The sequence below is a fragment of the Scomber scombrus genome, chromosome 3, assembly GCF_963691925.1.
Source record: "Scomber scombrus chromosome 3, fScoSco1.1, whole genome shotgun sequence".
NCBI classification, from domain to species: domain Eukaryota; kingdom Metazoa; phylum Chordata; class Actinopteri; order Scombriformes; family Scombridae; genus Scomber; species Scomber scombrus.
Genome location: NC_084972.1, coordinates 3,770,602 through 3,784,587, shown reverse-complemented (window position 1 = coordinate 3,784,587; position 13,986 = coordinate 3,770,602). Strand labels below are relative to the sequence as shown.

At 40.3% G+C, this 13,986-nt stretch overlaps 2 protein-coding genes across 2 annotated transcripts; both read right to left on the bottom strand.

Annotated features, from left to right (window-relative positions):
- Window positions 1–3,801: 3,801 nt before the first annotated feature.
- Window positions 3,802–8,822, bottom strand: pdrg1 (p53 and DNA-damage regulated 1). The gene is made up of 5 exons (XM_062415915.1): window positions 8,722–8,822; window positions 7,082–7,157; window positions 6,644–6,718; window positions 6,448–6,528; window positions 3,802–4,843 (listed from the first exon to the last, which is right to left on the bottom strand). Exons 1-5 carry the CDS (start codon window positions 8,803–8,805, stop codon window positions 4,761–4,763), a joined length of 399 nt encoding a protein of 132 aa, XP_062271899.1. The 5' UTR covers window positions 8,806–8,822; the 3' UTR covers window positions 3,802–4,760.
- Window positions 8,823–10,452: 1,630 nt separating this feature from the next.
- On the bottom strand, window positions 10,453–13,272 carry LOC133978193 (uncharacterized). Its single transcript, XM_062416565.1, has 4 exons — window positions 13,157–13,272; window positions 12,753–12,837; window positions 11,898–11,962; window positions 10,453–11,806 (listed from the first exon to the last, which is right to left on the bottom strand). The coding sequence occupies exons 1-4, from the start codon at window positions 13,270–13,272 to the stop codon at window positions 10,453–10,455; spliced, it is 1,620 nt and encodes a 539-aa protein (XP_062272549.1).
- Between the last annotated feature and the right edge of the window lie 714 nt (window positions 13,273–13,986).

The following is a 13,986-nucleotide window of genomic DNA, read 5'->3' as shown; positions in this document are numbered from 1 at the left end:
ACACACACACACACACACACACGCACACACAGAGGCAGCCCTGCAGACTCAGGTGGCTTTGAATGCAGATCAGATTTCCTCTCATTAGTGACTACATGAAACTTCACAGCATCAGTCTTCTCTGCTCATTTAGAAAAAACATCAGGTCAATTCAGCCTCATCACATTGTCAGGAACCGGTTTTCTTCTCAACCTCATACTTCAATGGCAGTATTAGGCTGAACAGGTGGAACATTCTTCTTCTAAAGGAAAACAGTGTGCAGACACTGAATTATGAGTCAAACTTGACTCAGTCAGACTCAAATGATCTTGATTCAGTGTTATAGGCACAGATAACAGTCTTAGTTATGTTGCAAACTTGTCTTTAAAGGTTTGATTGTGACTGTGGTGTTGGGTCATTTTATTTGAATTAATCTGATGACAGATTTGAATTGGACCTAATGTTTTTATTTGATCATGTACGGTTATTTTAAGTCAATAATGAGAACTGGGACACTGTTTCTGGATAGAGATAACATTGCGGTTGATTTTTATCTAAGTCATTTTCATTTCTGTGAACATAAACTAAATTCCATTCATCTCCTTTATACTGACATGTTGGTAGAAGCTGTGATGTTGTGTGCTAATTTTGGTGTTAATATAATGTTGTGTCCTGGTTCCAAAATAGTTTTTTCAATACTGACATAAACCTTTTTTTATTTAACAAAAGAAGCTAAATCTTTTATATGTTGTCTGGACACAAGCAGATATACGTTTTCCATCCACTGATGTTTAATATATTATAGTTAGGTTGTTATGATGTACAGTTGGTGATTCCAATATTCCACAAACCGTTTAAAGTCCCACTCTACTAAAACATATTGTAACTAGTAGTTCAGCTTTTTAAATGAAATACATTTAGAATATTCATAGATTTAGGGATTTTTAATGAAGGATTAGATGTAATTTTAAGAATTGTACAGGTAGTCTTTTTTTCTGGCCAGATCATATCAGAAATACATTACTGTTCCAAGAACAATGACGTGTATTATGTCTTGATACATGTGTGGAGGGGATCTTTAATAAATCATGTAGGCCTACTTCATGATTGTTTCTTAAATGTGATTGCATTTCACTATGTTACATTTATTGATAAATGAAATATTGATGACATTTAAGAGTCAGCTTGACAGTCATTTCTTGATATTGATTGATTTGATATCTGAAAAGTACTGAGGTTAAATACCCAGCCCTAAGCAGAAGTGCAATTAACAGAGATACTACTAAATATATCTTTTTCTGGTTTGGAGTGGATTAGGGTAATATGGGACACTTGTTTACCACATTTACATATGAATCCAATACATTATATCAACACCTAATATCATTATGAGACACCCAAGATGTTTCCTTGTTAAACCAGAAGACAGTTTTTAGATATTGTACTCAAAGGGAAAATGGCACATATATTAATGTTCCAGATGTATGTCTTTAACAATGATTTTGTGTAAATCTTATGTCACTGACCTCTGAGTGGACCTCACAAGGGGTCCTTTCTGTTTGACTATTTTTTCCTGCCGCTGTTTAAGATATGACACACCTGGTTGCATTCAACACCTATCGTGTTCACTTAAATGTTGTAGAAAAAGAGATAAATGCACTGGAGCTTAGGTGTCCCACATTAGTCAATGTCCCACATTACCCTAATCCACCCAACAGGAGCCAGGTTGGATTTACACTAATGGGAACTGCAAGATGTCTAACACTCTTCACTTCTCACTTACTTTACACCCTGTCGGTGACTAATGAGTGCTTAAATATCCTCCGCTGACCTTGCACGCACGTGAAATCAAACCCTCTACTTATTTCCTCAGGATCTGACTTCTCACTACTATTCCTGTGCAGCTCTGCGACAAAACATACCTCTGAGGTTTCTACACTCTCACTAACCGCCAATAAATTACATTACTCTATCTCTGCAGATTGAGATGACATGGGAATGACGGCTAAATGAGGTCTTTTCTCCAGAAACTCATTAAACAAGGAACCGTAGCACACACACACACACACACATACACACACACACTTTGGAGCCAAGGAAAACTCCAAACCTCTCTACACGCTTCGTTTAGAGTCTGTATTATTGAAATGAACAGCACATTAAGAGTGACAGCTGTTGGATGTGTTTATTATAGTTTGTTAATCCAACTGTTGCAGCAATATCTCAGCTTTCTGGCACAAATGAGAGCATGTGACCATCAAACTGAGATTAATATGTCAATACAGATAAAGCACGAAGAAAACCATGTTGGCCTTTGATACATCTTCACACTGTCAAACCCATTGAGTAAATGACGCATATTTTACTGCTTTATTTTCATTCCTCTTGGGTGTGAATAATTCTGCTCCTGTAGTCTTAAGCGGAGACAAACACACTCATTGGATCATCAATCATCAGTTTGATGTCTTGATTTGTAGTTTCACAGGTGGAGGACACTTTTCTTAACATACTAGCGGTGTTGCGTGTCTTGTTTGAGATAATTGTCCAACATTTGAGGCGATCAGCAGGTTCCTGTCCTTTGACTCACAAATTCATCATTCGGAGCATTCCAGGTCTGGAGGGGGTTGCACGCAAGCATCGTCTGAGGAGACTGTGAAGAACCCCCCCCCCTCTGTCGTTGTCCCTCCCTTTCTCTCATTGCCTGAGGCTATTCATGTCTTCTCATGCTCAATGGCATGTCAGACCCAGAAATGAAACCACAATACACCTATTTACAGTTTATCTCAGGGCAGCACAGTAGTTGTTTATCACTCATACAGTGACTACAGGTGTATGGTATGTCTCATCTGAAGGAGGCAACATAAACACACACTGAATGTATTCTCTGTCACATATTTCATGCATTTACTTAAAGATTACATGCCACATAAAGTTGAATTTCCAAACATGATGTAACATCTTGCGAACATATGGGAGGTTTTTTAAGGATTGTATTCACTTTCCCAAAGTGTTCTGGTCTGCGTTACAAGTCTGTCTACAGAGCGAAGCAGCAGTAATCCTAGGGTATTTGAAGGCTAACTGACAGGCAGTGCACAGAGCAGTGAATGAATCATGGCAGTCTCTCTGCTGTACACCTGCACTGTGCTGCCATCTTGTGGCCATTTACATACATAGCCTGCTTTGATTTTCACTGGACCCCAAACTAGATCATCCTCTTGTCCACTGCTACAGACAAATGGGCTCTTTCTGTTATTAATACTTCTTCAAGGAACACTAGTTTATTACAACCTGGGTTAGATCTTCATTCAGTTGTATTGGTTATAACAATATTGCTAAAAAATAAGTTCAACTTATGTGCATTTACATTTTCCTGTGCAATTATTATCAATATTAGGAGTTGTCTCACTTTGTTTGACCTCCACAAAAAGTGGCTCATATAATGTGGAAAACCTTTGGCTTGTTTAAAAGCTGCACAATCACTGCGTTCACAGTTGTTACCCTGCTGAACCTTTTTTGGGCAATGATCCCAGATCACTGTGGTGAGTGAAACAAGTAAATAACCAAAGCTATAAAAATAAAAACCCACAATGTAATATACCGTAGCTTTCTTTTTTTTAAATGTACCCAGTCCCCCTGAAATGTACTGAAACCCTTTACATTCACCTCAGAAAAATACCGGAGACCTTATCTCATAATAATGATTCGTAAGATATGAATGATTGTAAAATAAAAAATATATTTCATTAGCTTTTATTTCTTCTTGGCTTCAGTCAGTGGAGATATTAGTGTGGATGAGCAGATGGTTTTAATCATTCATTATAATCACATATGCAGGTAATGCTGTAATGTACATGGAATAAAGCAGCAGTACCCTGCATGAGAGGTTATGTATTAAACTAAACTAAAAAATGAGAAGCAGAACAGTTCATAAGTAAACACTGTGCAAGTCCTTTATGAATACAAAGTCATGTATCTGAAATGAACCCAACATATCAGTATTTGTAATCCTAACTACATACTGTGATGCTATTTAGTAACACCTATCAGAATAAAACATGCAATAAAGTATGATAAGCATGTTTACAGTGGAAATGTAGCTGAACTATCTGATAGATCACAGAATGCAATTTAACATCTGATATAGTGACTTCTAATCATGAGATACTGAAGTCATAATTATAACAAACAGTCAATTTGCTTTCTTTGGTGAATTATTCTTGAACAATTTTTATTATTTTGGAACATCATTGCTGTGGACGTGGTTCGCAGTAAGCTAACTAGAACGCTAGCTGTAAAGGTCGGTGAATACAGAACACAGACGCCACAGCAGCAACAACTGTAACAAAAACAAAACAGAGCAGACAAGACTCCAGAGTATCATGAGCATTGCTTTGAATACACAGAGTAGCTGTGCTCACAATCAGCGTTTACATGCAGGTTTCCTCTGACTCTAGTTACATTCTGTTTCAAAGCACACAGCTTATCAAGATCCTTTTGGGGGGGTCATTGTGGATTGACTGTTTTACTGCCCTAACAATCCCAAACTCTCTGTGTGTACTACATCATTATAGCAGTGGTGTTAATTCATTGGCATCGATGTTACTAAGCACTTTTTCAAGTACCTCCTTAGTTGGTTTAACTTAAATAAGGCATTCCTGCCTGAATACTTGTACAAAATTACACTTTCACCCATATTGTCCATCACCGGTTTGAGTGCAACTTCACCAAATCACAGGAAAGAGCTGAGATCTGCGTGTGGAGATCTGATGGGCTGTCCGATGTCACCTCTTTAAAAGACTGTTAATAGCTTTGACTTCGTTGGTGGACAGAGGAGACAGGCTGTAGCCTCTCAGCTCAGGTTTGCCTGCAAACACAAACACAGAGACACACGTCATCTTACAGTCACCTAACAGCAGACTGCTGGGAGAACATTCACAGTTATGTTGTTGATTGTGACTGAGAACTCCTTTCAAAAAATACACATGAAGGGCTTTGTCCTTTTCACCCGATTTAACAGAGGAGCTGCAAACCTTCCCTGTTTATTCCTCCAAGTCTACAGCTATTTTACTGAATTTCAGACTGGCCACAGTTCTCACTCTGTCTTCCAACAGCTGAACCACTGGGAGACATTTGGAGTTTAACAACATGTCATTTTCAATCAGAGATCTACCAGCAAACTATTTTCTTAACAAGCACAAATTACTGGAGAAAAGACTGCAGAAATATTCCACATGGGCCAACAGTGTTATTCTACTGATTTTTTCTCTCCAAACAATTAAAGGTCAAAGGTCAAGACTCCAGAGACGATCTCATCATCCAGTCTGTTGAGGGATTTATTTGATCATTCTGCCTGCGTTTATATAATGAGTGAAATCTGCAGCTCCATTATCAGTGTCAGTTTAATCTCTCTACATAACACACAGTTAACAATGTCACTGCTACAATATTTACTGCACTGTGAGCTCACCACAGCAAGCTTCACAATGTCAGTTAAGAGATTATTCATGTCACTTTAGCTAAGTAGTGTCCTCCATTCCTCACTGTGTACGTCCTGCGTGGAGACTGTAGAAGAATTAAAGGTAAATAACTCTGTTCACAACCATAATGACAGTCTGTGTTTTTACACAAGTGAAGCTACCACTCTCCAATCCCACCCCCTTACATTATGATGCTGTTATATTATCATTATATCAGTGGTATAAAATGATCTTCAAATGACAATAATATCATTTATCTGGATAATTTCTGAGAGAATATATCGTCTATCAAAACCACGACACTTTTAAATAGGAAACACTTATCACAATGTTGTAGGGATATATTACTCATGACAATGTCAGGTTATTGAAAACTTGCTTATTTCTGCACTCGTTCAGCACTTTGGTTGGTTTAGTTTGATTGTTCAGCACTTTGGTTTTTAAGTGTTTTATAAATAAATTTGACTTGAATTTGATTATTGACAGCTTAAGAGATGTTAGTATGTGTGTTTCTGACGTTGGACAGAACCAGTTGAGCTGTGTGTCTCCCTGGTTCCTGTCTTCATGCTAAGATATCTGCTTCCTGACCCCTAGGTCAACATGCAGACCTGAGACTGAGAGTGGTATTAATGAGGGTTGCCTCCTGAAAGTCCCTGAGTCGATGTATCGGTCCAGAAGTTCAGAGTCCACCCACATTCTGTCAGCCCACATCTTTACACAGACTAATATAAAGTGACAGCATGACAGACTTTACACTTTCAGACATTCTTGTCTCGAAATGGCCTGAATACATAATTGTGATGAAAATAAAGAGGAATGGAAACAGAGGACAGTGACTGACAGTATTGATTTTATCATCTAAGTTTTAGAATGAAAGCAGTATGTGGTAGGTAAGAAGCCTATTTCCCACAACGTCAAATGATTTTTTTAAAGTAGCATGTTGCACTTGACCAGCTGAGTTCTACGGCTGCAGTCACAATGTTCCTCATACCTTGCATCTCATTGAGACGATTGACTTTAGCTTTCAGTCCCTTGCGAAGGTCATTGATCTCCTTGTCCAGCTGTTCCTGGTCTAGAGATGAGACACAAACATCAATAGAGTTTAGAATAATCTCACATTCAGCCACGTATACTGTACTGGAAATCTATCAAATAAACAGTATTTAGATGAATGTGGCAATTTTTACCTCTCTGGATCATCTCTCTCGTCTTAGATTTGAGAAATTTGATGAACATGTTTCCAAAGCAAACCTTCACTTTCTCTGCAAATGTTAAAACAGCACTGTTAAAACAGTTCTCCACTGAGTCAGCATCGCACTCCAAACACATGATAAAAAATAAGGATCAAAATCAATGCGGCAGAACCAGAGACATCGTCTTACACCTCTTCCATATTAAAAACTTGGCAACTACATTACCCACAATGCAACCCAACTACTGACAGTTGTGTGACAGTTTTCCTTTCGGTATCATATCACACACAGCGACATCTACAATCAATCTAGAACTCCACACCTGACTCACATCATGATACTACACTGTTGTTTCCACTATTAAATCACCGTAATAAGAGTTCTCATAACTCTGAAATATTACCCAGCATCCCGTTATGATCCCTCACTCACCTGAATCTGACAGTTCATTTTTCAGTGCGTTCAGTGCCTCTCTGTTCCTGTTTCTCTTTGAGTCCAGGTCCACAATCTGAAATGCCAACAAATATCAGAGGACATTAGTTTTCAATCAAATCTATGTAACACTGTGGACCTTAAGTGTCTTATACCATTTTAAATATCTGGTACCGTTGTCCATCACTATGTACAATGGACTGATTGATTTTGAAGAAATATGTCATTGGAATTACTTTCACTGATGTTGCGACTGTGATAAAACTTGCGATATTAAATGGAATTATCATTTTTACATCAGTTTCATTGAAAAACATTAAAAACATTATGGTGGGATTTTTTGCAGGGATGTGTACCAAACAAAGAGGTTTGTTCTAAGTTTGTAGAATATTATATGTAGGCCTGGATATCTGTGCAGCACAACATTTAATTTTAAAATGGTATTTTGACCCACATTTTGCCTCCTGCAAATAATTCTTCAGGCCTGGTGGCCACTCTTACCACATCCCTCTGATAAGCCTCCTAACTGAATTTTAAACCAGAAATCAACCTTGCATAGAGAAATACACCAATCAACACACTGGGGAATAACTGTGCTTTCATACCTCACAATACAAAGACTTTATTATTCATTCAAACAACTCACATTTTTGCTGTAACTGATGTAGAATGTTATCATGTCTCCATTTAACACACATATAACTGCATGTTTAACTGGGCCAGGTTGTCTACATGTCAGCTGATTTGTGGTTGTTCGATGAAACACAGCTTTAGGAAAGTAAACAATATGAGCTCAATTTTAAACTGAAGTACTAAAGGTTTTCAAACTGGACTTTGACACAATGTCAGAAATAGTAAACATACTCCATTATGAGTAAGAGTACAGCTAAATGTATTTAAAGTATCAAAAACCTAAAGTACTGTGCAGACTGCCTTCTATTAGAGTGTGATTTCATTTGTTTTTATCACTAACACATACATGTAAGAGCACTTTAATTCTGGAGTTACATATTTTAAATGTAATCCGTTTTATCAATATAGATTTTACTGAACAAAAGAATAATAAAGAAAGCAGTAAAACCACGCCTATTCGGACTATTTGAGTGCGACAACAATAGTTTCCCAACAATTCCCCATCACTACTGTATACAGTATAATACATATAAAACTAAGTGGAGACATTTTATATGGTGAGCTACTGAAGTTAGCAGCTAATACCTATACATATACATATACGTATACATACACTTAAATGATATTGTTAATAAAGGACTTTTCCTTGTAAGGTTCTCATGCTGCCGTGTTGCTACTTTTGCTAGGCTAACGTTACTTCTTCTAATACTGGATATAATATGTAACGTTTTTGCTTTCTGCAACAATGATGGTAAGATATGAATAACACACCCTTCCACGGTGTAGTTGAGATTATTCATCAAGAAAACAAAATATTAAGAGTGAACAAAAACAGTAAATATGTCACTGAGCCCGGAGTACATTTAGTCTGTTAGCTTAGCTGCAAAAAAAAAAAAAAATTAGCTTTGTTGCTAACATTTACAATTTCACCTACGTTAAGTTATTTATATCCTCCTTCTGCTCGTTATTAACATCACAGTGTGGTTACCGGCTGAGCAAACAGGTACCTGCTGTTTAGCGGTGAGGACATCCTCAGCTGCCTCCTCTACTTCTGACAAGTAGTCCAAAACACGCTGCGATTCAGCGTCCATTTTGGTTGTCACGCTACAAAAATAAGTCCGGGCTGAAACATCGACAGGAAACAGAATGGACCGGGATGGAGAGGCGTGAAATACAGTCCGTTTGTTGTTTTCCGTTAATTGAAGTAAACACACCCACAGACTGGATATATGTTGTTGAAATTTACCATTCAATCATAACGTAATAACATTACATGGGAAGATACAGTAAGACTAGGATAGTTCTTTGATAGCAACAAAAATAGCAATAGTGGACTATCAAGTCTGTAGTTTAGCTGCTTCATTCTTCTGCCACACTGATGGTCTACAAACATAGTTTGTGGTGTGCACACAAAGCTCTGTGAGATTTTCACAACTGCATTAATGAGCTAGAAACTTTCACTCTTTGTCTGTGCTGTGTAACCGAAAGTCTGTTTATTTGTTACAGTACACAGAAATATACAGTAGATAAGGTCACATCCACCTTTCAGATTTCCCTTACAACAAAATGTGAAATGTATCACATTTAAAGTACATTTCATGTGTAAAATTTACATATGCATATGCAGTTTTTGAAAATATATTTTTTACATGTGAGAACAAATTCTAGACTCCCTTTGTTGGCTTCCTATCCACGTTAGATCAGACTTTAAGATGTTACAGATGATGTACAAAATCCTTCTGATCTCCTTCAACCCAACAGTCTATCCCTTGCTCTCCGCTCTCAAGAGTGCAGAGCTGCTGTCTGTCCTTTTCCTACTGGGCTTTCCTACTATGTGTGGAATAATCCTTCTGACAACAGATTGTCTGATTCTGTTGAGTTGTTTGAATCTCAACTTGAAACTAATCTTTTTACCTTAACCTTCAGTTAGTTGCTTATTATTCAGTTAGACTTCAGGTCTTTGTACCTGTCCAGTTTTTTTCCCCCCAACTTCTCTTCGCTACGTGCAAATCAAGAGTCTAAGGCTAGGATGTTGTACCCTGCATAGGTTTTAAAGGCACACTATGCAGGATTTGTCGGTAGCTGTTTGTAAACACAACATTCAAAGTGGGCCCCTACACTCCCCCCAGCTCAGCAAAGGAGAGCAACAGTGAGCGGGCAGGAGAGAGAGAGAAAGCAAGAGAGTAAGAGAGTGAATGAAGAGAGGGAGTAGTGGTAGCAGTGACTCAGATAAATAAAATGTTATAATTGTTGGTCACACTTCTAAAGCACAACTTAGCAGAATTACGCTTGTCAATCATGAATAGTTTGATAACTTTTAATAACTTTTGTTACAAAGTTAATTTATTGACAGACCAAAACAGAACTGACTTCTTTACTCACATCACTTGTAAAACTGGTGGAGTGCTGAAAAGTCCTCCATACAAATATATACACAATATACTGTGCTGACAAAGGCTTACTGGGTCAACTAAAATGACAAAAAAAAAATTTTTATATACATATCTGCATGCTCACTAACATTTTCTGCCCGTAACATTAGCTTATTTGTCTGCAATCACAGCATTTGATTAAACATGATAATATGACAGTAATAAGATGAGAATAAAACAATCATCCAATAGTGGAAAATACGTGAAAAATACCTGCTACATCTATGACCCGTTTGTCTATGGAAAAAAAGATACATTCATAATGAAATATTTAGTTTGTGGCTGTGGCTTAGACACTAACAGTACTCAAGTTGTTGTATCAAAGTCGACCTGTTTCGGCCTGTTTGGTCTGTTTACAGGAGAATATTTGGACGCTGGTAAATTGTCCATAATTGCCGTCACAGCATCTGGTTTTATCTCCCGTTCCTTTATCTCAGCCGCTCTCCTCCGTTCACTTCCTCCTCTTCTACACTCAGAGCCGCTCCGCCGCCTCTCCGATGCATCTTGTCTTTCTGCCGCACTTTTTCTCTGTTCTGAGCCACTCCTTTTCCTAAACCCTCCTGTCCTGTAGTCCAAAACCTCCCCCTGTGTTCCCAGCCGGTCCCTCCCAGCCCCAACGCTGGAGTCTCTGGCAGAGTGAGGCTTGTTGTTAGCACCTTGAACAGGATTGCGGATGTTGCCCAGAGCTTGCATCCGTCTCATGTGGCTGTTGGCCCTCACGGGGCTGCTGAACCTCGGGCCCCGGTTTGCTGAGCCCCTTTCTGACGAGTGCACCCGGCTCTCGCTGAAGCTCCTTTTAGGCAGTGAAACGGGACCCCTGCACTCCAGTGTCGGGCTCAGTCTCGACTGACGGGTGTGGCTGTGGATGGAGCGGCAGCAGGACGCGCCGCAGGTGGTGTAGCGGATCCGGCAGAGGGTGCAGGCACAGCCGGAGAGCAGGGCGGAATGACTGGCCATAGAGGAGAGGAGAGTGAGGGGGAAGGCACGCTGACACTGGAGGATACACTTTGGAGAGCTGAGGCGTGATGAGGCAGCGACGGCAGGCCTGTGGCAGCTGGATGTAACCTCTGACACAGTTGACCTCCCACCCTCCTCTTGGACGCTCTGGATCTGGCGCCACTCCAGCTGCAGGAGTCTCTCTAAGTACCTCTCCAAAGGGCCTACGGGCCTGGGTCGAGGAGCCCCGCAGCCTTCCATGTTGTAGAAAACAGCGAGCTGACTAAGGCTCCAGGAATTAAAAGGTGGAGGGAGGAAGTCTGGGAAGTCAAACGCACCTCGGCCGTGTCCTCTGGGTCTGCAGCTGCTGTGAGAGGAACGGTCTTCAGCTTCGATGACCTCTGGCCGTAGCTCGAGCTGTGGAGGAACCCGACCAGAGGGCAACGCGGGAAGTCTCTCTGAATCAGACAGGTCGGTGTCACTGTCGCCTTCTTCTCCATGAGCGCTCAGACGTTCTACCTCTGGGTTTGGTGATCGTCCCTCCAGCAGATCAGGACTGGAGTCACAGAGGCGGTGGCAGGGAAAGGCAGCTGTGTGTCGGCTCCCTCTGTGTTTCTGTTCTCTGTGGACGCGGCGCTGAGCAGCCGGCTGGACCTTTGGTTCCATCCTGTCCTCTGCAGGAGGACACGAGGGACGGGACTTTGACTCTGAGGTTCCCTGAGCACTGGAGGAGGAAAAAGTACATTTTATTATCTTATCATCCAAGCAGTGCAGAATGACATAAATGTTACGCAAACATAAACAGCCATTCTCACCTGTGTTGTGACATATTGCACTTGGTTGATGGAGTGTTAGGCTTGTGCTTCCTTCTTTGCTGCAGCTTCTGCAAATACAGAAAGACACTATTACACCTGCACACATTTTCTACTCATACTAGAACTGCAACTACCAATTATTTTCATTACACTGTATTATATGACAGTATAAGGTGAGAAATGTTTCCCACAGCCCATGGTGATGTCCTCAAATGTCAGAATGTTTCCTGCATGTCTACACAGTGTTATATTATCACAGCTCAGTGTCAGTAGATATTGTAAGGTTAGTATTGGACTACATGAGAGTTGCAAGCCTTCACAGGTAGAGGTGTGGTTACAGTACCTGTGCATGGTTGGTGTGACCTGTGTGTGTTGGTGGTGGTGGTGGGGCCCAATGTGATATATTTTTTGAGGCCCCAAATCCCTGGCAGCGCCCCTGCTAAAGACTAAAGAAACCAGCAAATATTCATAATTGATTTAATGGTTGGCAAGTAATAAGTTAATTGTTCCAGCTTTATCTAATCCATGTTCATTGTGTAAACATAATACACGATTACTGCAAGCTAAGGCTGCAAAAACGTGAATATTTTCATCCTGAATTAAGGTGTTAGTGTGTAAGTGCTAAAGGTGAGATCTTCAAAATACTTTTAAATATTATTTTATTCTCCTTTAAGTCCAAATGTTATTTAATTTACAGTGAATACAGGAAAAATATTCATATTTGAGAAACTGTTATCAGCAAATATTTGGCATTTCAGCTTGAAACATGACTAATCAACTGGCGAAATTAGTCAATTGATGCCAATTGATCTACTGCTGTACCAATCATCAATTAATCGATTGATTGTGACTTACTTTGTCATGATTATTCTCCTGACTTGTGCGCGTGTGCTGTGGCTGCAGTGACTTCCTCTGTGACTGCCGTCTGCCCATTTTATTGCTTCAGAAAAAAAACCATAAAAGATGAAATAGTGAACACAAGCAATGACCGAAACCGCAGCGCATAAAATAACACAGATGCAACACATGGACAGTGATTAATTCGGTGATGTGTGGCTCCAGTATTGGGTTTCTGTTCAGTAATCTGTCTGCACACACACACAGCGTTTACACATCAAAGCGCAGTGATCAACAACAAGCGTCTGCGCATCTCCGGTGATGCCACAGTGGAAATGGAGATAGCATTACACGGATACTAACAACATCTAGATCTACAACATACATTAGATTCATATTAAATAATCATATTTTAATGCTACCTGGCCACATTAGGCCTGCTGTTGCTCCAGGGCACCTTCTTCTTCCATTCTCTCTCCGCGATGGAGAGCCTCTCCAGGCATTGTTGTGGCATCCGCTCCTGCAGGATTGTGCCCATCCCAGCCTCCGACGGGCACCAATGAAATGGGCGAGTGGGCTGTTCACGCGAAACACGGTGGTGTTATCATAATGAGTGGGGGGTCGAAATGCACCGAATTTATCTTCTCGTCCTTTCAATACAATAATTCACCCTGGTGAAAGATTCAGCTGCTGTCCAGCAGAGGGCGGTGCAGGCAAAGCTCTGAATGTGATGATGCACCATCTGTTCTTCATATCTAAAAGGACAGGCCATGCGACCTGGAAGGAAGAACACGCAAACAATAAATTGGATTAGTTAGGATTGATTTGGATAAAAATTACCATGTCACCAGTTAACCATAATCTATCTGCAGGACTCCCGACTTACTTTTTTTTACTACACTGTAAACCCTGATAAGTTAGCAGAACTAAAAACAATTAAGACAAAGACTTGCTTTTGACGTCCTCTCCTGTGTCTACCCCGATGAACGCACCAGCCTTCTGTTCCTGACTTTGAGTATTGCCTGTTCCTGTTTGCCTCTGGCTGTGTGGCGTCCTCTGGCTTCGATCCTGTCAGGAGAGCCCAGAAACTCCAGCTTGGTCAACCTCATGTCTGTGAGTGCTACTGGCATTGTCTTACCTGCGGCCAGCTCTGTCTTCGGTGACCCTGAGCCCAGCCTGTTGCCCTACACATTCTGTCTGTACCTGTTCAGTTACCTTGTGGACTGTAATAAAGATCACTTAAAACTGCTCA

Coding starts and splice junctions, on each gene's coding strand:
- pdrg1 (XM_062415915.1), bottom strand. CDS start 8,805: ATGGACGCTGAATCGCAGCGTGTTTTGGACTACTTGTCAGAAGTAGAG. Junction 6,719..7,081: donor AAATGAACTGTCAGATTCAG/GTGAGTGAGGGA, acceptor TAACATTTGCAG/AGAAAGTGAAGGTTTGCTTT. Junction 4,844..6,447: donor TCGTCTCAATGAGATGCAAG/GTATGAGGAACA, acceptor TTGTGTTTGCAG/GCAAACCTGAGCTGAGAGGC.
- LOC133978193 (XM_062416565.1), bottom strand. CDS start 13,272: ATGGGCACAATCCTGCAGGAGCGGATGCCACAACAATGCCTGGAGAGG. Junction 12,838..13,156: donor AGCAGGCCTAATGTGGCCAG/GTAGCATTAAAA, acceptor TTTTTTCTGAAG/CAATAAAATGGGCAGACGGC. Junction 11,963..12,752: donor AGGAGAATAATCATGACAAA/GTAAGTCACAAT, acceptor TATTTGCAGAAG/CTGCAGCAAAGAAGGAAGCA.